Source organism: Lissotriton helveticus, chromosome 5_1 (genome assembly GCF_964261635.1).
Source record: "Lissotriton helveticus chromosome 5_1, aLisHel1.1, whole genome shotgun sequence".
Taxonomy (NCBI): domain Eukaryota; kingdom Metazoa; phylum Chordata; class Amphibia; order Caudata; family Salamandridae; genus Lissotriton; species Lissotriton helveticus.
The window spans coordinates 380,384,339-380,404,808 of NC_136065.1; the positions used below are offsets into that span (position 1 = coordinate 380,384,339).

The window sequence follows — 20,470 nt, forward strand, 5'->3', positions numbered from 1 at the left end:
TTTGTGCAGATGAACACCATAGACCACCACCAAACTTTATTTAATTTCTTAATTATAATGATAGCCCAAGCAGTTTAATTAGTTGAAATTAAATGCACTTAATTAATTAACCCCTAAGTTTTACTTAATTTAAAATCAATTTCATTATGTACAGTTAAAATAAACATTTTCCTATAACTTCTAAATATTTTAAATGAAAGTAAATGTAATTACATACATAGCACTATTGAATTGCCTGTGCACCTTAGATAAACGTAAGCACCTTCTTATTGTATTAAAACCTATTGCCTTACTCGATATAGTGTAATTCTCTGTAGCGGTAACATTGCTCTAAGGGCATTGATCTTGTGATCATAGATGTAGTGTCATCGATGTAGAGGGGTGTACGACTCAGTGTTCTGTGTGGAAACGTAAGCAAAATATGGATCACTTCTTGTGGACTCCCAGATTAACGAATCCCTTCTTCTCATTCTTCGGCCACCCTGTGGACCGCGGCGGGCCTGTTTCTCCTCCGATGGGCTGGCCCTGGGGGAAGTGAGAGGGACAGGTGCTGCAGGTCCCACATCGTGCCGCAACAAATGCATCTAACGGCCAGACCTGTACCTGTTGTGTGGTTAGCCTCCAGGCTCTCTGGTCCCACTGATGCAAATCAGAACATCATGTTAGCGCGCCTGCCCTCGTTCTACACGAAGGTCAATTAACTCACCCCAGGTACCCAGCAGAATGGAAGCCACTCGGAGTTGCAGGCGGCGAAGTGAGCCCCTGCCTCCTAACCAGAGCCCTCTAGTGCTTCTCTCGCGAGTCGCTGGTCACTGTTCATGTAAAGTCCCGAGTTTCGGCCTCTCCAGGAAGTCCCAACCCTCCCTCGAGGTCACTGGCTCGGAGAGCCGATGGTTCCTTGCTGCAGTCCCATCCATCTGTCCCGGATCCTCTTCGCGCAATAAACAGACCACGCAGTGTGTAAGCGTAAAAGGCCATTTTATTAGACCAGGCTGCGTAATCTGTACAAACCATAAACATCAACAAGTAAATAACATCAAACCCCCCACTCATACTCCCCCCTCATTCGTTTTACCCGTTCCACCTCATCACAAAGCCCTACAAGCTCCATCATACCTTATTCCTGCCCATCAGTCACTTGTCATCCAGCCCGCTCCTTGCGTCCTTCCAGTCATGCCTCTATCCTCCCTTCGAACTCCCCCCCCAAGGGATGGGTGTGCCCGCTCTTGACCCCCCTGTCCCTTCCAAGTACCGCCTAAAGCAGCTCTGGCCTAAACTGGCAACGCCTAGGACCTACCCAAAACCACACCTCCAACTGCCGGGTGGGTGGGTGGCCTTCCTTTTCCCTCCCGATGGTGCCAGGCGCAGGAAGAGGAAGTTCCCTTCCTCCCCTGCGCCTATATACCCACCCCCTAACTCCTCCCCTTCCCCTGCCTGTCCTATCATGCGTGAAAGACCCCGGGGGAAGACTAGTCTGCGACTGTGCTTCCCCCGGGGCCCGGCATCGTGCAATAAACAGACCACGCAGTGTGTAAGCGTAAAAGGCCATTTTATTAGACCAGGCTGCGTAATCTGTACAAACCATAAACATCAACAAGTAAATAACATCAAACCCCCCACTCATACTCCCCCCTCATTCGTTTCACCCGTTCCACCTCATCACAAAGTCCTACAAGCTCCATCATACCTTATTCCTGCCCATCAGTCACTTGTCATCCAGCCCGCTCCTTGCGTCCTTCCAGTCATGCCTCTATCCGCCCTTCGAACTCCCCCCCCAAGGGATGGGTGTGCCTGCTCTTGACCTCCCTGTCCCTTGCAAGTACCGCCAACCAGGGAACCCCCTGTAGGGCCGTTCCCTGCCCCACCCCCCCGACCTAGGTTAGGCTGCCCGCACCCTCACACCCGCAATCATTCCCTGACACACCAGATATTCTCATTCCATAATTTGCTCACAACGTCACGCATCTCCATCATGTACCAAGCATTGCCCAGCTGCGACAAGTGTACTCCGTCGTCCCTAAAAGCCAAAGGTTCCTCCAGTCGAATCCCTCCATGAGCAATCACTTTAATATCCTTGTCAGCACAGTATAGTCTCATTGCCCTGTTGAGCTTCCGTCGTGCCTTTTCGATCGCCCCATGTTTCATCGCCCCTCTCCACACTTTCCTGGGGACTAACTCAGTCCAGGCAATGCAGGTCCCCGCAAGCCTAGATTTCAGTACCTCCAGATCCCTCTGCATGAGCTGTAAAAGCGCCAAACCAGACAGCTGCACCAGGTCATTTTCACCAAGATGTATTATCAGCAAATCAGGGCATCCCCTCTGCGGGACCATCTTCGCGAGCAACGGCAGTAGTGCCCCCCATCGCATGCTGCCCTTGCCCCACCATTGTACCTCGTGCAAGTGTCCTTTCAGTCCCAGGTTACGGCCGTAAACCTGTCGCTCAGCATATTTGGATGCCCAATGCACGAAGGAGTGCCCAACAATCCATGTCACCGTCTTTTTTCCCGGTCCACCCACGCAACCTACGAAGAAAAAGATGTTAGAACAAGAAACAACAACCATGAAACAACCAACACCCTACCTGGGACCATCTCATTTCCTCACATACCTCTCACAACAACGGGACTTCCAGCGCCCAATCCGCCGAATCCTGTCCCAAGACCACCCCAACCGGGCCGCAGCTGTCGCAGCCCCAATTCTAAAGGAGTGAGTCCCGAAACCAGACGCATCCAGCCCCAATCGCCGCAAAGCCTCGCGCAACACCGCCAACAATTGGCCCGCCGTCAACCTCGCGCCTGAAGCGTGACAAAAGATTTCCCCACGCGCCACACTCGCCGTCCCCAGGAAAGTCCGCCATTCAAACACAGGGCACACCGGCCCGCCCTCCGTCTCATTCAGCCATACCCATTTACCTCTGCCCAACTGATCAGTCTTCGAGCACCGCAACCAAATACCCAGGCGACCACCGTCCACCCGAATTTCTTCAAACAACCTGCCAGCCATGCTCCTCGTACCCAGCAGCTCAGACACCCTGAACGCCCCAAAAAATATCCACACCATGCACAAACGGAAAAGGCCAACCTCAACCAGGTCATAACAACATTCCGGCAACACCACAACCAGCCGGACCAACAACTCAAAAGTAACCGCCTCCCGCAGCCTACCCCCCCCACTCCTGCATTCCCTACCCCAACCCCGCAACATCCTGCTCACAATCACATCTTTGGTCGGATCAAAACCCAGAAACAAAGCACAGTAAAAGGATATCCCCGCCAATTTACCCGAAATCGTAGTCGCAGTCAAGCCCCTGTCAATACAGTCCAGCACAAAATGTCTCAGTCCCTGCTCCACCACTGACTCCACACAAACACCATCCTGCCCCCAACCCATGAAAGCACTGAATTCAGACCATGCCAAGCGATACGTCCTCCTTGTCGTTTCTGCAACAGACCCCTCCACCAGGCCAATCATCCTCACTCCCCCAAGGCCCAGATGCCGGCCGGCAGCTCGGTCTTGCACGCATCCGCTCCTGGCGCCAGGTGCCGGAACCGCTGCCACTGTGAACGAGACAAAGCATCCGCAATGTCATTATTCGCCCCAGGGACATGCTTCGCTCGAAACACCACATTCAACCGCAGACAAGCCAACATGAACCTCCGCAACAGACGCAGCACTCTCATGTCCCTCGCCCTCTGACGATTCACCAGGTCCACCACCGTCATGTTGTTCACATGGAAAAGCACTGATCTGTTCCTGAATTCCCCCCCCCCACACCTCCAAGGCCACCAGCAGAGGAAAAAATTCCAAGAAAGCAATGCTCCTTCCCTGTTTGAGCCAGTGAGCCGGCCAGCTCTCCACGCACCACCTCCCGTCCCAGAAAACACCAAACCCCGCTGACCCAGCCGCATCAGAGAAAATTTGGCATTGCCAGACCGCCCTCTCCTCGTCAAATTCCAGGGGCACACCATTGAACTCCGTCAGGAACGCAATCCAGGTCCGTAAATCAGCGCGCACTCCCATGGAAACCCTGACTCTGTGATGTGGGAGTACTGCCCCCGACATGGCCATGCCGAGCCGCCTACAGAACGTCCGCCCTGCTCTCACCACTCTACAAGCAAAGTTAAGGAAACCAAGGAGTTTCTGAACCGCCCTCAAAGGGATCCGCTTTTCTTCAACCGCCCATTCCAAACAAGCCAGGATTTCCGCCACCTTGGCCGCGGGAAGGCTCGCTAGCCACTGTACTGAGTCCAGCTCGATACCCAGGAATGTCAAGCAACAGCTGGGACCAGCCGTCTTTTCCGGAGCCAGAGGCACACCGAAATGAAGGGCCAGTTCTTGGAATCGCGACAGGGCCCTGCCGCAATCCCGGGAATCCGCCCTCCCCAGGAAGAGGAAATCATCCAAGTAGTGGGTGACTTCACGGCACCCACTGACTCTCACCATGGCCCACTGCAGGAAAGTGCTAAATAGCTCAAACAGCGCGCAGGAGATGGCGCACCCCATGGGCAAAACTTTGTCCACGTAGATGGCCCCTCCGAACTGCATTTCTAAGAGCGAGAAATCCGCCGGATGAATGGGCAGCAGACGGAAGGCTGACTTGATGTCACATTTCGCCAACTCAGCCCCAGAACCACACACCCTCACCAGACGGATCGCATCGTCCACCGACGCATAGAGCACCCTAGAATCTTCCTCTGCAATGAAATCGTTCACTGACTGCCCCTCCGGCCACAACAAATGGTGTATCATCCTAAACTCCCCTTCCTCCTTCTTCGGTACCACACCCAACGGAGAGATGATCAGATCGTCCAAAGGCCAGTCAGTAAACGGGCCAGCCACCCTTCCTTCCTCAACCTCCTTCCTCAGCTTAGCGCCCACCACATCAGGCAACTCCTTTGCAGATCGCAAGTTGTCGGCCCAACGTCGCTCCCTGGGGCCCTGATAGCCCACCCGGAAACCCTCCGTGAAACCCCAGAAAAGCCGCGCCGCCGCCTCCTGATCCGGGTAGCACGAGAGCCACGGGGCCATCGCCTCCGCCCTAACCGGTGTAGGCGCCCTTCTGACCAGGGTGGCCCCGCCCTCGTGCGTTCCTCCACTGTTCCGACGGCGTGGCAAGTGTGAGACACTGAGTGAGAGCATGTTTTCCGCCGCATTTCGAGCACTCATGCTTGAACTTACAGGGGTACCTGGAACAGTACCCCTTATTGTAGCTCCAACAGGCCCCTGTGGAATATCCTCCCGGCTTAGTCTGTTGACCCGAAACGATGGTGCTGGGCACTGCGCCACCTCCCGCCCCACCTTGGGCGGGACGCGGCGGAAAGGACCGATACACTACCGGCAAGCCGCTAGCTGTGTGTGTGGAAGCAGTGGAGTGCGTGGACGCCATCCACTGCACCCAAAGTTCCTGATCCACCTCCCCCCAGCTCTTCTCCGGATTCGCACTGACCCTGGCCCTAAACTCCTCGTCATAACTCAGCCAAGCAAATCCCCCAAACTGCATCTGAGCCTTGCGAATGATGTCCATGTACTTGAACAATGCAATCGCCCTGTCCAGATACTTTTCACAGTAGATACTAGCATAAATCAAGAACGCTGAAGTCCAGTTCTCCATTGTCACAGGTACCCTGGGGCGTCTAGTCAGCTCCCACTCTTCCTCCTTCGATCCCTCCTTAGCTTGCACCTCCCTATGGAGCAACTTAAACACATCCACGAATTCGTGCCTCCAAATCCGCGCCCTGAGTTTCTCAGAGAGATGTGAGCCTAATGGCATCGCCAACCCCATGTACGGCATTTTCTTCGGGACCTTCACCCCTTTTTCGTCCTTACCGTCCCCCTTATCCGTCTGTACCCCCGTAGTCACCGACTTACCGTCCACCTTCTCACCATCCTCAAGTGGACCGCCCGATGGCGTCGCCGGCTCCCGGACCGACCCGTCTCCCACTCCCACCGACCTACAGGTCCTCTTACGCCCCCCCCCCCCGGGAACCCTCCTCCCAGGCAGCCCACCAGGAACCCTCACCTGTGAGTGCTGAGGTCCGTTCCACCGGCCGTCCTCGGGGCGCCGCCACCTGGACCGCCGCCGTCCCAACTTTGGTCTTCGTCACCACCGGGGCCTGTAAAACACCAATGTCGCCGTTGTCCGCAGCGCCCCCAAAGCCCGCTGCGTCATCCCGCACCTCCCCATCTTCCAACTCATCACTCTCATCACCATAGTCCAGCTCAAGCACCGGTTCCGGATTCAAACGCACACTCTCAACCTCTTTCACCGCCCTCTTCACACCCTTCTGCACACCCCCCCAGCCACGCACTCCAGGCACACCACGCGCCGCAGGAGCCCGAGCCCTCGGTGGAGGGACAGCCGCCGCAGACTGCCCTGCTGCTTCAGTCCTGCGTTTTGGAGCCGTCTTGCGCCCCGCCAGGCACCCCCGGGCTCTGCCGACAGCCGCCGGCTTGGATCCCCACCCTCCCCTCAGGTCGCTCCAACCTGAGCGGGCCCCAGCACCATCGGGCCTCAAAGCCGTCCTGGCCGTCCCTACACCTGCCGGCACTCCTCGGGGGGTGGAAGAGGCCACCACCGCCGTCTTGGCCCTGACTCGCCTCTGCTCTTCCTCCCGTTCCACCTCCCTTTCCTCCTCAGAGGTCGGGGTAGGGGGCCCCTCAATCTCATGGCTCCACACCGCCCCCACCCCGGCCCCAGACTGCTCTGCCCATCTCGCCTCCCGGATCTGCTCCATAACCCGCTCCTGTCTGGCCCTGTCCTCCCATGACATAGAGCCCCAGACTATAGGGGGCGGGGGCGGGCAGTAGCCAAAGAACTCGGCCCCCTGGGGGGCAAAACCCATCTGGACAGGACCCAGGGACCAGCCCCTCCCATCGCCCAGGGGAACAGGCACCACCGACCCACCTGGGCCCTCAGGGGCCCCAGCCGACCCCCGCCCAACCAGGGCAGGAGTGGGCACCCTGGAACTGACGGACAGGTCGAGGGGGGCATCAGCCCCCCGCTCTCCAGCCGCCGACACAGTCCCCTCCCCGCAGGCCCTCCCGGCCGAGAGGTCCTCCGGCTGTCCCCCTTTCCCAGTGACCCCGGGCACCCCACCGTCATCCCCGGACAACCCAGGTGCCAAAACCTGCCTCTCACCCCGACCCACTCCCCCTCCTCCACCACACACTGTGTGAGCACATGGCCCGAGTGGACTGCACCCCCCACCGCAGCTCCCGAGGCCCACGGCACAAAATCGAGCGGTGGGAAGGCTCGCGGGGGCAGGCTCTTACGTTTCCCGCCCCTCGCCGAGCCTCCGGGCGCTCCACCCCCCCTCCGCTCCAGCTCGTGCTCCCGCGTGTCAGGCTCGTCGTCCTGACACGCTAGTACAGCTGCGCTGACCCCCGCCGAGGCCGCGCGTGTCCCCCTCGTGGCCCCCACCCAAGCCTGACCCAACACACCCGGCTGGAGCAAGTCCTCACGGCCGGCCCTGGCCAGCAACAACAAGGCCGCCCGGACCTCGTCGGCCGAGACGCCCGACATCGTGCCAAAGCTCACGCTTACGGCGTGACTGGAAACCGGCTGCCGTGAGACAGCCACCCGACGCTACAGCAACAGGCCCAGGACACTACTCTGCTGCACAAAACACCCTAACACTATCCCTACACTAACCTCTCCTTTCTTTTCCCTCCCGATGGTGCCAGGCGCAGGAAGAGGAAGTTCCCTTCCTCCCCTGCGCCTATATACCGACCCCCTAACTCCTCCCCTTCCCCTGCCTGTCCTATCATGCGCGAAAGACCCCGGGGGAAGACTAGTCTGCGACTGTGCTTCCCCCGGGGCCCGGCATTGTTTCCACCGAGGTACTCGTAATTAGGGTGATAAAAACTCGGTGACCCGAAACGTCAGAGGACGTGGTGAGTGCCCAGCCTTGAAACCTTGAAGGCCCTGACACCGACACAGCGCACATGCGTAGACTGCTTAATTATGTACGTGCGAAAATCACATTCTTTTCATGGGAAAGTTGTGATTTTCGAATTCTGCTCCAATGCAAGTTTAACGGGCAGTGAGGCAGGGGTGGACTATAGGGGGATCCAGCCCCGGAAGTTAATACTGAGCCAGGTTCGATGGCAGGGCCACAGCTAATCTTAGACTGAACTTACTGTGTCAGGAGTAGTGCGAAAACGCTGAGGCACATGCTGTGAGACCTATAGGGGGAGACTCTCCCTGCGCTACAGCTGGGCCTGGCACTCTGAAAGAGCAATCAGCAGCTCACTGACAGGGCAGGGGCATTTGCATGCAGCCACGGTCCGTGCAGGTAACTGCAGTGGCGCGGTGGGGCCGAGTGGTGGGGATTTCAAGGGACGATGCAAAGGGAAAATTAAATAAATAATGTAATTTCCCTCGACATCGTCCCTCAAATTCCCCGCCCCCGTGCAGCCTCAACACTCTTACCTGCATGGACCGCGGATGTCTACGTGTCAAAGGCTCACAAATAGAATCGGTAACACCTTGGTTGGAAGCACAGACAGCCGCCTAAAGGAAGGAATGTAGATCAGCTGTGTCTTTCTCCTACTGAAAAACACAGTGAAAAAGACAAAAAAATATTCACTTCAATTTAGCACCAAATCAGGTAATATATTTTAAACAATGCACACCTGTCAAATTACTAGCAATTTTCGGGTGTCATGGAAGATTTGGTTTAAACACTAGCAAAATGTGCATCTCACCAGCAGATGCACTGTCAGTGTAATATGATTAGAAACACTACTCTTGCGGCTGTAAGAGAACACTTTCTTGCACAGCACTTGGAGTTAGCGAAAGCTAACTGCCACTTCATTGTCTTTTTATTTGTAACAGCACCACTAATCGCCAAGCGACAGGCTGAAACAGTGCCCATACCACAGCGTCCCAGTACAGTGAGGAGATCTGTATAGCAGTGTTGCACTTGCAGGCTTATGTAAAACTAAAAGCCCTGATACATAGCTCATTTGACTAACTTCCAGGCACTACACGCTGCTTTGAAGCCCTGAGTTTCAAATTGGGGTTGACGTTCTAGTGTCTTTGCAGAGGTAGTTCAAAGGAAAGTATTCAATGAGTAAAATGTGTTTTCAGGAGCACCAAAAACACTGTAGTTTCTGCACGAATGTCATGCAAACGGAGCATGACTTTCAACGCATTACACGCAGGAACACTGCATAATTTAAAGCAAACAAACTTATTTCCCCTAGAGTGCATTGCTAACACTTATATATCTGACGTTATCTGGTATTTTTTTTATGTTTCCATTGCATATTTCAAGAGTAGCAACAGTTGTTGCTTGTTGTTGTGCAGCCGGACACTTTCTGTCTAATGGCTACCTGTGTTCTTGTTTAAGGAAGTATATATTTTCTGTTAGATCCTGCATTCATTTAACCGCTTAACTGCAGCGCAAATTCCGCCGCGGTGCGACGGTTTTAATGAGTGGGCGGGCCGTGTCGGCCAACAGACGTGCGCAGCACTACGGAGGTAGTGCTCGCGGCGGCCGTTGGTCGACGGAAGCATGGAAGGTGTTAAGTAGTTCATACACTGTCTCATGAAGTTTATGCTGCCATGGAGACCTGCAGCCAGGCTGCTGAGTGTGATGGGGCCTGTCTGTTGCTGCGGCTCCTGCTTGTCAGGCTCACAAAAACAGTAAGTGCCTGGGACTGAGTATAATCTCGTAGTTGCACTTGCTATCCTATACAATTTGCTATAAAACAATGGGAAAGTAGTCCGGCAAAATGAAAAGTGGTACTGAAAGTCTTTGACTAGCTTCAATCTAAATTTATGAAGAAAATACAGAGGGAAAGGGAGACTTTCTATAAGATCCACTGGAGAACTTCTTTCTCTACTCCACATGCAGAGAAAACAATATTGATATAGTTTTCTGCAATTACATTATATTTATAAATTGTCAGTCAGTCAGAAAGTTTTATTCAATACTTATCAGTAACATAAAAAAGGACATACATAAATATAGCAGCAAATCATACGACACATCATTAAAAAAATGTATCCTTATAGCTAAAAAAAACTTAAAAAGAGGATACGATTGAAAAGACACTTCAGAATAATACATACAAATATCATAGCACAATTTAGAATGTTTAAACTCTGCCATAAAAAAGAAACCCTTTCACTATATACTTGAGGGTTATGCAATTGTTGCAGAAACAATATGGCCAGGAAATGTAAATTTGATTGGGGGGAGACACCATTGCAGTGGCTGGGGATGGGGGGGCGAGGGGGGAGCCACCAGTGTATAACAACATTTCAGGGTAACCCGTCAATAATGGTAAGAAATTAAAACGGAATCTGATTAAAACAACCCAGTGTTGTTCATTCTGAACTAAAGACTGTATAAATTGTGGTCCCTCCTGAATTGTGACCAACTTATAAGCAGAAAACAGTTGATGAAAAGAGATCAAGGAGTCCGATTTCTTTTTTTTTTTTTTTTACTTTTTATTCATGACTGTGACAGTTATTACAAGTTACATGTATACAGGTTACATTGCATCAGTCTTTTCCTTTTTCTTTAACTTAACTTAGGCATATTATTTCCGTATCCGATTGTTCATCACGTCTTACATTTTTCCCAGATATTGTTTCATCACATCAATAAGCAGTAACAATCAAATTGCAGTATCGTCTGCCCATAAACTGTCCCTCAAACCCTTCCCTCCCCCCACCCCGTCTCCCGGCTATTCCTTTGTACACACTCCTTAATTGGGATATATTAGCTTTTAGTTTTTCTCAGAGAGTATTACAATCGTCAGGCCTGGTTAATTAATACATCTTGTCTATTTATCCGTATGTGCGGAAAGTCCATGGGTCTGGCACACAACAGACTGAATATCACTGTGACATCTCTAGGTCTACATCTTCCAACTCTATCAGTATTTGGTTCCATTCCTGCGCAACAGGAAATTTACGAAGGCCCTTCTCTTCCTCTCTACGCAGCGCTGCAGCTTCCGCTTTGCCCCATTTCAACACATCTGACCGCCACATTTCTACATTTGGGGATCTGGGTGACTTCCACCTCATAGTGAGAACTCTAAGTGCCAACAAGAGGGCTAAGTCCAGAAATTTCAGTTGTGCCTTACAGGTCTTAGTTCTCTTCCTATAGCCTATCAGGCAGGGTAGCGCCCCTTCGGGGATCTGCAGGGCTGTTACAGAGTATAGTATATTTCTGATCGTCCCCCAGTAGTTGCGTATTCTCGGGCATGTCCATAACATGTGGAGAATGTTTGCCTCGTCCTCCTGACATCTAGGGCAGTTGTGGGGGGTGGCAGGGAATATCCTGTGGAGCCTTTGGGGGGTGAGATATGCTCTATGTAGAACCATGGCTTGTATAAATTTGAATTTAACATTTCTGGACACCCTCCTATGATGACCCATGATAAACTTCCATTCCTCATCTGTTATGGCCTCCCCTGTATCCGTAGCCCAAATCTCCCTAAGGGTGGTAAGGGGCAGAGCTGCATGTTCTCTAATGCCCACATAGAGCCATCGTACTAGGTGTCCACCCGTTCCCATATAATGGAGGAGATGAACCAATTTGTGCTGGACTGGTTTAGTGCGTTGTGGGGCCCAGGTGCGTCTCACATAGGAGGTCACCGAGGCGTGTAGGAGGTACAGTTGTTGTGGGGCACCTGTGTATTGTGCGAAAGAGGCATGATCCAGTAAAGTGTCGTCCCCAAACAGGTTTCCTACCCTGTCCACGCCGGCCGCCGTCCAGGGTTGCAATCTGCGTCGTGACAGGTTCCCTTGTGGCGTTGGGAGTCCTAGAAGGGGAATGTTGTCTGCGTAGGGGGTGATCCCCGCCGTGTACAACAGTGCTTTTTGCCAACATCTCAGAGCTACGTGTAGGAGGGGGTGGCAGTCTCTGGGGATCTTGGCAGCAGGCAGTAAAAGGGAGTGAAGATCTCCGCGTGCCAGTCTGTCTGCTGTATAAGCAATCTCATGTAGGTTCCTACCCGCCACCCAGCGTGTCAACCATTGGAGTTGGCTTGCGTAGAAGTAGCTACGCAGGTCTGGTACTCCCAGACCCCCTTGTCTGGTATTCAGTTGTAATTTCTTGAGGCTGATATGCCGTCTTCCTGACCCCCATATGAGATTGATTAGTAGCGTGTTCAGCGTGGTAAAAATTTGTTGTGGGAGTAGCACCGGCAAGTTTACGAAGTAGTACAGTATCCGGGGGAGCAGGACCATCTTTGAGATCGCCACCCGGTCCATTACAGAGAGGGGTAGGGATGTCCAAAAGTTCATGCTACCTCGAAGGCCATTAATTGCTCTCCGCACATTACCCTCAATCTGGTCTTCGGGACTCCGATATACGTTGATACCAAGATATTTGAACTTGGTGGGCGCTACCTGGATCTCATAGGGTCCAAACTGTACATGGGTAGGCTGCTGTCCTTCCCGGAAAAAGAAGCCCAGGGATTTACTTGGGTTTATGGCCAGGCCAGAGATTTTCTCAAATCGTTCAAAGATGGTCGCTAGTTGGGAATGATCACCCTGCAAATTACGGAGGAACACCAGTATATCGTCGGCATATATGGAGATCAAGTTATGGGTATCCCCAACTGGTATGCCCGTCTCCGCTGCCCAACTTCGGAGTGCAATCGCTAGGGGCTCTAATGTAAGTACGAACAGCAATGGCGACAGCGGGCATCCCTGTCGGATGCCCCTGTGAACGTCATAACTGTCCGAGGTGTATCCGCCAGTTCGTGCTCTAGCCGTTGGGTTCGTGTATAACAGCCAAATCCATTTTATCAGGGCATCCGGGAAGCCGAATCGGCCTAGAACTTAAAACATAAAGTCCCATGTCAGGGAATCAAACGCCTGTCGGAGATCTAGGGCTATGCAGCCCGCGTGCGGCAGTTCTTGTGGGGTGGTCGTCATAAGGGCGTGTAGTCGTCGCGTATTTTGAGAGGTGCTTCTCTCTGGGAGGAAGCCACATTGGTCAGTGTGGATCAGGCCAGGGAGATGGGCTTGTATTCATAAGGCAATAGCTTTGCTGAGTATTTTATACTCCGAGGAGAGCATGGAGAGGGGTCTATAGTTGTTCACGTCAAGGGTGTCTGCGCCGGGTTGCGGAATGGATATCACCAAGGCCTGCATGGTTGTGACCGGTAGATGGCCAACCTCAAAAGCAGTTTTGTAAATTTGTTCTAAGATGGGTACCAGAGTCTCGGAGTAGGTTTGGTAGAACTCCCCCGGCAGCCCATCCATGCCCGGAGTCTTACCCCGATTAAGTGTGTGGATAGCTACTTTTATTTCCTGTTGCGATATGGGTCTGGCTAGGGCCGTCTGAATTTCGTGGGTCAGGGTCGGAAATGTCAAGTCTCCTAGGAAATCTAACATGTCATCTCTAGTATCTGCAGGGGAGGAGCATAGAGTACCTCCAGATGGGTCTTGAGCACAGTGTTGATTTCCAGTTGTGTGTGCACATGTCTGCCTGTTCCATCCCGGATGCTCGTGATTACCGGGACCTCAGGGACGTCTCGGATAAGACGAGCTAGCAGTGCACCGGATCTATCCGCCTCCGCCTGCTGTCGTCTCAGATAGTCCCCATAATCTATGACCCGTAAGGTTTCTAGGGCTTCTGCATGCTCTATATTACACAATTGTAAGTCGCCCCTGCGCTCTGGGTCAATCCCTACCTCAGTCTCAAGCTTTTTCAAGCAGTCCTCCACGTCACATAGTTTGCCATGAATTTCCTGTCTGGCTCCCACCAGTCTGCCTATCGCAGCGCCCCTGAGCACAGCCTTCATTGCGTCCCATGGTAGTAACCGAGCTCGAGGACGTAGAGTCCCAATTTTCCTTAAAGTAATTGGTTAATGTGTCGGCAAGGTGTGCGCGGAACGGGCAGTCTTCAAGTAGGGAGGGGTTGAGTCTCCAGGTGGGGACCGGTGAGGGTATCCTACCCCAGTGTAGGTCTAGTGTTTGCGGCCTATGGTCCGAAAAGGTTTTGGTGAGATAGTCTGAGGACGTACATTTTGCCAGTAAGGAGTTGGTGCAGAGGAATCTATCTAGTCGGGTATGTAGGTTATGCAACGGGGAGTAGTACGAATATTCTTTGTGTTCCGGGTGTAGCATACGCCATACATCCCTCACGCCCCATCCCTGAATCCATGTCCTAAATGTGTCAGACAGTTTATGTACCCCTGTCGCCTGGAGGTGGGGGGGTGTGATCTGTCCAGGTCCACATCTAGTATCATGTTCCAGTCACCCCCCAGGATCCAGGGGATATCTATCCAGTCTGCCAGGGCCCGGTCGACGGTTGTGAGAAATCTGTCCTGTTCAAAGTTCGGGGCGTAGATGCTACCCAAGACCACCATTGTACCATCTAGTGTGCCCTTTACTAGTATGTAGCGTCCCTGTTCATCCACCCTCCTCTCCAGTTCTACGAAAGGGGCACCGTATCTCACCCATATCGTGGCCCCCCTGGAGAAGGCAGAGTACGTAGTGGAAAAGATGGTTCCTCTCCATTTTTTCCGTAACGTGTGCGCCTCGGACTGCGTTAGGTGGGATTCCTGCAGGAATACTATGTGTGCACGCTGGCGAAGCAAGAAGGCATGTACTCTGTGTCGCTTCTGTACCGCTCCTAATTCTCGCACATTCCAAGTAACCAGCCTATATTTCCCTTTCTCCTCAGCCATATCCCGATACAGGTATCACAGTAAATATCATTTCACATTGCAATATGTACATTATCGGTGCTAGCCCGGAGACGGTTCCCTCCCCTCCCCAAACACAAACTCTGGAGGCGCAGCCTCGGAACTCTGCTGTGCCGAACATGAAACTGTAGAACATCAATCCAAACCAAACAATCAATGTTGCATACGCTTCTGGGGGGTTGGCTAGGCTTGGGCCGTGTCCAAAGGGCCATACTTGTCTGCGCTGTCGGCTCAACAGCGCCGCCGGGAGAGATAGCATACAATCGTCAATTATTGTTAGCCGCGTTTTGGGAGGGGGGGCATGTGTCCTAATTATACAGCGTAATATACCTGTGTGGCACATGAGCGTGGGGTGCGTAAGACCCGCGTGGCAGAGACAATGGTTAGAAAGCCCAGCTCGGTTACTACCAGGGTCAACATGTCACTATAGACTCACACTCATGTACCCCATCCGTGGATCCCCTCCTCCCACCAAGATGTCGCTGTGCATTTTGGTTATAATGAAGGAAAAGGATACCAATGTGACCTGAAGTTCCAGGTCCCTTCCGTGTTAGAAGTTACTCCTGGGCGTTGTCCAAAAGTTCATCTGCCGCTCTAGGTGTTACAGTCGGGAATAACACCATACTGTTCTCCGAGTCCGAGTGGACAGTGCTGTCTTCGGTGTCCGTATTTATAGTTCCACGGTCTTCCCTGAACAAGCCCACCAGAATGGCAGCATCTTCCTGTCCTTGTTTTTGTTGATGGAGAGTAGGTTTACGCCGTTTCGGTTCTGTGCCACACGCACCTGATCTGTCCTCTGCATGATCCGATCCGTCCCTGGATCCGCCGGCCGACGAACCCTGGGTTGGGTCCGGGCTCTCCCCAATATCCATCACCTCCAGCCACTCCTCCACGTCCGTGGGGCTTTCAAAGAAGTGTGTTTTATTGTCGTGGATCACCTTGAGGCGCGCAGGAAATAACAGGGCGTAGCGGAGTTTGGCTGTCTGTAATCTCTTTTTCACCTCGTAGTATGATGACCTCTGCTTCTGCTCCTGGTTGTTATAATCCGGGTATAGTGAGATACGCCTATTTTCGTACTCTATGATGGATTTCATCCGGGCCTGTCTAAGCAATGTGTCCCTATCTCGGTAGTTAAGGATCTTCACAATCAGTGGCCGTGGTGGCTGTCCCGGTCTCGGTTGACCAGTGGGGATCCTGTGTGCTCTCTCAACACAGAAGAACGGTGACAGTCCCTCTGCAGCTACGTGATCTCGGAACCATTGTTCCATGAATTCCGTCGCGTGGGGCCCCTCACTGCGTTCCGGAAGGCCAATGACGCGTAAGTTATTGCGGCGATTGCGGCCTTCTGCATCCTCCACACGTTCCATGAGAGTTTTCACCTGGCGCTGGATTTGTTGGATGGAATCGGAGTGTTCCGCCACCGTCGGGGCAAGGTCCGCCAGCGTCGCCCCTTGGTCTTTGACTTTGTCCGCCAGTTTACCATGGTCGGTTTTAAGCAATGAGAGATTAGTGGTAAGGGTGCCCATTTGCATCTCCATCGCGGCCCTAGAGTCCCTGATTTCCTTGAGTATTATGCAGCTTGTCCCCCTGTTGGTCTTCCGAGAGGGTAGAGTTCAGTGTTAGAGGTGCGGGACCCCCCACACCCGCGTCCGGGGTAGGCCCCACAGATGTCCCTTCCCTGCCATCCGTGGCCTTTGCACCTTTCCGCACCATGTTGGCCGTTCAGAGGCCCTCCCAGTGGCTGGGGCCACGTCGCAGGACAGGCACCTGTCACCACCCGTGCTTCCTCCACTCGGTCTCCCCGCTCAACCCTGCGGTCCCTCCAGGCCTCGATGGGCAACCGAGTTGTCAACAGTGTTCTAAGTAGGGCACCGGTGCTTGGAATGTCGCAGGCCGCTCCCGCCTCTGTTCACCCGAAAGGGGCATCAGGGGTCAGTCCGCAGGGCGGGCACCCGTTTCCGCCCTCTCCCCGGACCCGGGGTGGGCAGCCCCGCACTCTCCGTCCAGGGTAACAACAGCGATGTTCCCCGCTCCTCCACTCATCCCTCGGGCCTGTACCCACATCTTCACTGGGCTTGGGGCCGACCATCTGGATCCTCACCCCTCCAGCGTAGCGCAGTCCTAGGCCGATGGTTCCCCCTCGTATACCACCTCTCACCTCACATAGGGCACTGCCAGTGGTTCTCCCCGCTTCTCCGGCCCCGTTCCAGGCCGTCGGCACTCACAGTAACCCTCCTCCACGACTCTCCAGTATCAGCAATGGCGGCGGGGGGTGGGGGAGGGGAGGGATGTGGGGAAAAGCAGATGGGGCAATGCAGCGCCTTCCACGGCGTCTCCGTGTGTCCCTCACTCAGTGGTTGTCCTTCCGGACTTTTGTCCCGGACGTCGGCGCGGTGCAGCTCCAGACTCCCCGCAGGTAGGGCTTCCGTCCATGCGCCGGCCCCCTCCTCCGAGCGGTCGCCTCCAGACCCTCCAAGTCGCACACCAGGGGTATCGAGGGGGGAGGGGGTGGCCACAGCCCGCACCCCCGGGCTCCGCCAGCAATCGGGCAATGTGTCAGCCGATCGTTCCAGGGTAGCCCCCGATCTCCCCCGGCAGGCAGCGTTCCGCGTCCCGGGCACCGCCCGCACTCGAGGCCCCGGCTCGCAACGTGGGGCCAGGCCGCAGGTGCCTCGTCGCGGTTCGTCGGACAGCCGCAGGTCCTGGGGTCTCCAAACCTCCGTCGAGTCGAGCGGGGTACTTTAGTAGCAGGATCCCACCGTTGGTGGCGTAGAACGGCCCCCCCGTCACGGCATACAGGATGTGGTTTCCTCCCGGCTGCACCGTAGCTCTAACAGCCTCCGTCCGCCATGATGGCTTGCTAGCCACGCCCCCCAAGGAGTCCGATTTCTTCACAATCAGATTTAACATATGCTAACCATGGTATCTCTAGAGCATGGTCTAAGTTCATGCAGTCCTTTAATATCAATTTATTTAAAAGCGTTTCATGACGTAAGCAAATCAAATGCCAGAGTAAAAGGGGGGCAGCTTATCCCTAATATATGGCCCACCCAATTTGTCATGACAAATATAGTTAGAGCAGCTGGGTGGGACGGCTTACACATTTTTCAAAAATACTTTTTCCACCCACTGAGCACCTTCCTAATTCGCCATGCCCAAGATGTTAGCGCCATAAGTTGTCACTGCCACACATCTGCCGGCATGAACAATCAACAGTTCTTTCACAGGTTTGGCTCCAAGTTGTTTAGAAAATCTATGTAGGTTATCAATGGATTTCTCCAGCAGTGATATCCTATTTGATAACATTAATTTCCATGTCTAGTTGCTAACAAAAAGAACCCCCAGGTTGGAGAATGATGGGGCCTCACTTATTTTGAACTTATTAATAATAAAAGGCAGGCTTTTCCTCACTTGGGCCCCACTGGACGTAATATATGTTTTGACTCCTTGACTTTCAGGTGCCAGTCATGCATAAATGATATGTAATCATCAATAAGCTCTTGCAGCCCTCTCCCCCATACAGCAATCAACACTGCATTACCGGTGTAGAGTAGAACGGGTAGAGGGTGGGAACCAACATATGTAGTGTCCCTCCCATTTATCATTAAGGCTGTCCCCACTTGATTTGTATACAGGGAAAATAGAAAGGTAGCTAATATGCACCCCTGTCTAACGCCTCTTTTAATGTTGAAGCTATCGGTGCATTCGCCATTTCTACCAAATCGAAAGTAGTAGGCAATAGAATTGTTGTACAAGTGTCTAATGTCTATGCCCAACTCCTTCATAATACCACAGGAAGATTGAGCCATTTTTTGCCATAGTATATTTTCCTATCAGGAGCTCAGGTTCAGGCATTGATCAACAGTGCCCATCCCCTTTTTATAACCATAATGAGTATTTGAAAGGATATTATTTGTGTTCACCAAGTCCTTCAATCTATGTAGTATTATGCGCTTCATGATCAATTGTCATTTAGAATAAAGGTAATACTGCACCATAACCAGTAGACTCGTGCTACTTAGTTCATGATCCCTAGAGGATCATTAATCAATGTACTGTTGAAAACAGGAAAAAGCATTTCAAGGGTTTGTCAGTTTCCATTCTGTAAGGTGTGGATATGCACAGGATGATTTTACTGTTGTCAGTAGTCGCTGTTGAGCGGGAGGAAGGGGGTGGCGGGGGTGGGGGGTATGGGACAAAAACATTCAAAAGAAGGAAGGAAAAGAAAACGTACCTGACGCAGGCCCGCCGATCCTCTTCTCCGAGTCCTCGCTGCAGCACAGGCTCCCTGCAACCAATCCTGATACTGCTATCATGTTTGAAAGTAGCATCGGGATTGGCCTGAGTGCTGTGAATTTGCGCTCCCAGAAAGACTGGAAGCCTGTGCTTTGCTGTCTCTAACCCAGCAACGCTGCTGATTTGGGGACAGCTCACCGCCCATGTCAATTTAGCCAGCTTGAGATGGCCTGCCAAACCGACATGCGCACTGATAGCAGTGCCCACCCCTTCCTCTCCTGACTGCCCCATTATGGCCCTGCCCCCAGACTAGAACTTGAAAAATAAAATGACAATACACCCGTGTTTTTATCATTTTATTTTGCAAGATTTGAGGCTTTTGGTGGTGTGGGGGAGATGCTCCTACGCCATAGTGAAAGAGCCTCCACTGATTGTTGCACTATGAAGAAGGTAGGTAAAAAATAACAAAGCTTTTTAGTCTGGCAAAGCCTAATAGCACAATGATCAAACTGTAATTTTTAAATTCATCAGTAATAAAATTTTGTATAAGATGGATTAATTCATTGCACAGTTAAGGGGATAAATGGAAAAGTGGGAAAGAGTATCTCATGCCAAGAAAAAAAACAAAAAACATTTGAACCAAAGAGTATAATGTACTATGAATGCAGAAATTTTTAGGCTATTTTGCAAGAATCCCTCGTGCAAACTGATTTGCTATCTGATTTTGCCTCCAGCTTCTTCATAGCCTTCATAACTGCTACCATTTCATCAACAGTTTTGAAAAATATCTCACAGATAATATGAGTTTACCGTGTTGTCCTTTGTATGCCATTTCAGCTCATCTATGTTGATAGATAATTTTGATGTACGTTGACTATAGGATCCGATCACACGAACAGACACATTCTTCTCAATCAAGTTCCACATAACAATATCATAGCCGGTAAGTGGTTCTCCTTTCTCATCAAATGATATTGACTGGTTGTGCACTGTAAAGGAGACTTTTTTTATTTTTTCCAAAAGCTAAAAAAGAAAAAAATAAGTTAATATTTCAATTTCTATTGCAGATTTCAGTAACTCACACTGCCTCGTGGCTTTCTTCCCGCATCCAAGCTTGCTGAAATGAGTGGGTTGCTATCTGCAAGTAATCCTATTACCAGTGCTTTAAGGGTCTTGAATACACCATTTTCTTTAAGTCTGTGATTTTGGGTTGGGAAGGTGGGGGAAAATTATTTTCCACACACAGAATATTCTGATACTCAAGGAAGCTGTATTTACAGGACGAGGTAAATTATCTCTTGAAAATGAGGAATTACTTGCAGAACTCTACTGTATTCTCCCACCAGGTAATTTTGACCTGTTACAATTTACAAGGGGGAAACACTGAGGTGCAATATTGACTGCAAATGTCTGAATTCCTATCTTTACACACACCGATATGTCATCACATATGTGAAAAATCAAAGCCATAACGTATACTATAAATTGCTTAGAATTTTTGCATTCTTTAGAGAGTCTAAAAACCTTACTTATGTTTATTGTTAATTTTTTATTA

At 51.9% G+C, this 20,470-nt stretch overlaps 1 protein-coding gene across 1 annotated transcript in view; it reads right to left on the reverse strand.

Annotated features, from left to right (window-relative positions):
- The window catches only part of LOC144752477 (taste receptor type 1 member 1-like), a 91,337-nt gene that overhangs the window by 47,373 nt on the left and 23,494 nt on the right, over positions 1-20,470 (reverse strand). Inside the window, exons 3-4 of the mRNA XM_078640399.1 lie at positions 19,726-19,938; positions 15,305-16,274 (exon numbers count right to left, since the gene is read on the reverse strand). Coding sequence (XP_078496525.1) covers positions 15,305-16,274; positions 19,726-19,938 — 1,183 coding nt within the window. The remainder of the gene's footprint in view (positions 1-15,304; positions 16,275-19,725; positions 19,939-20,470) is intronic.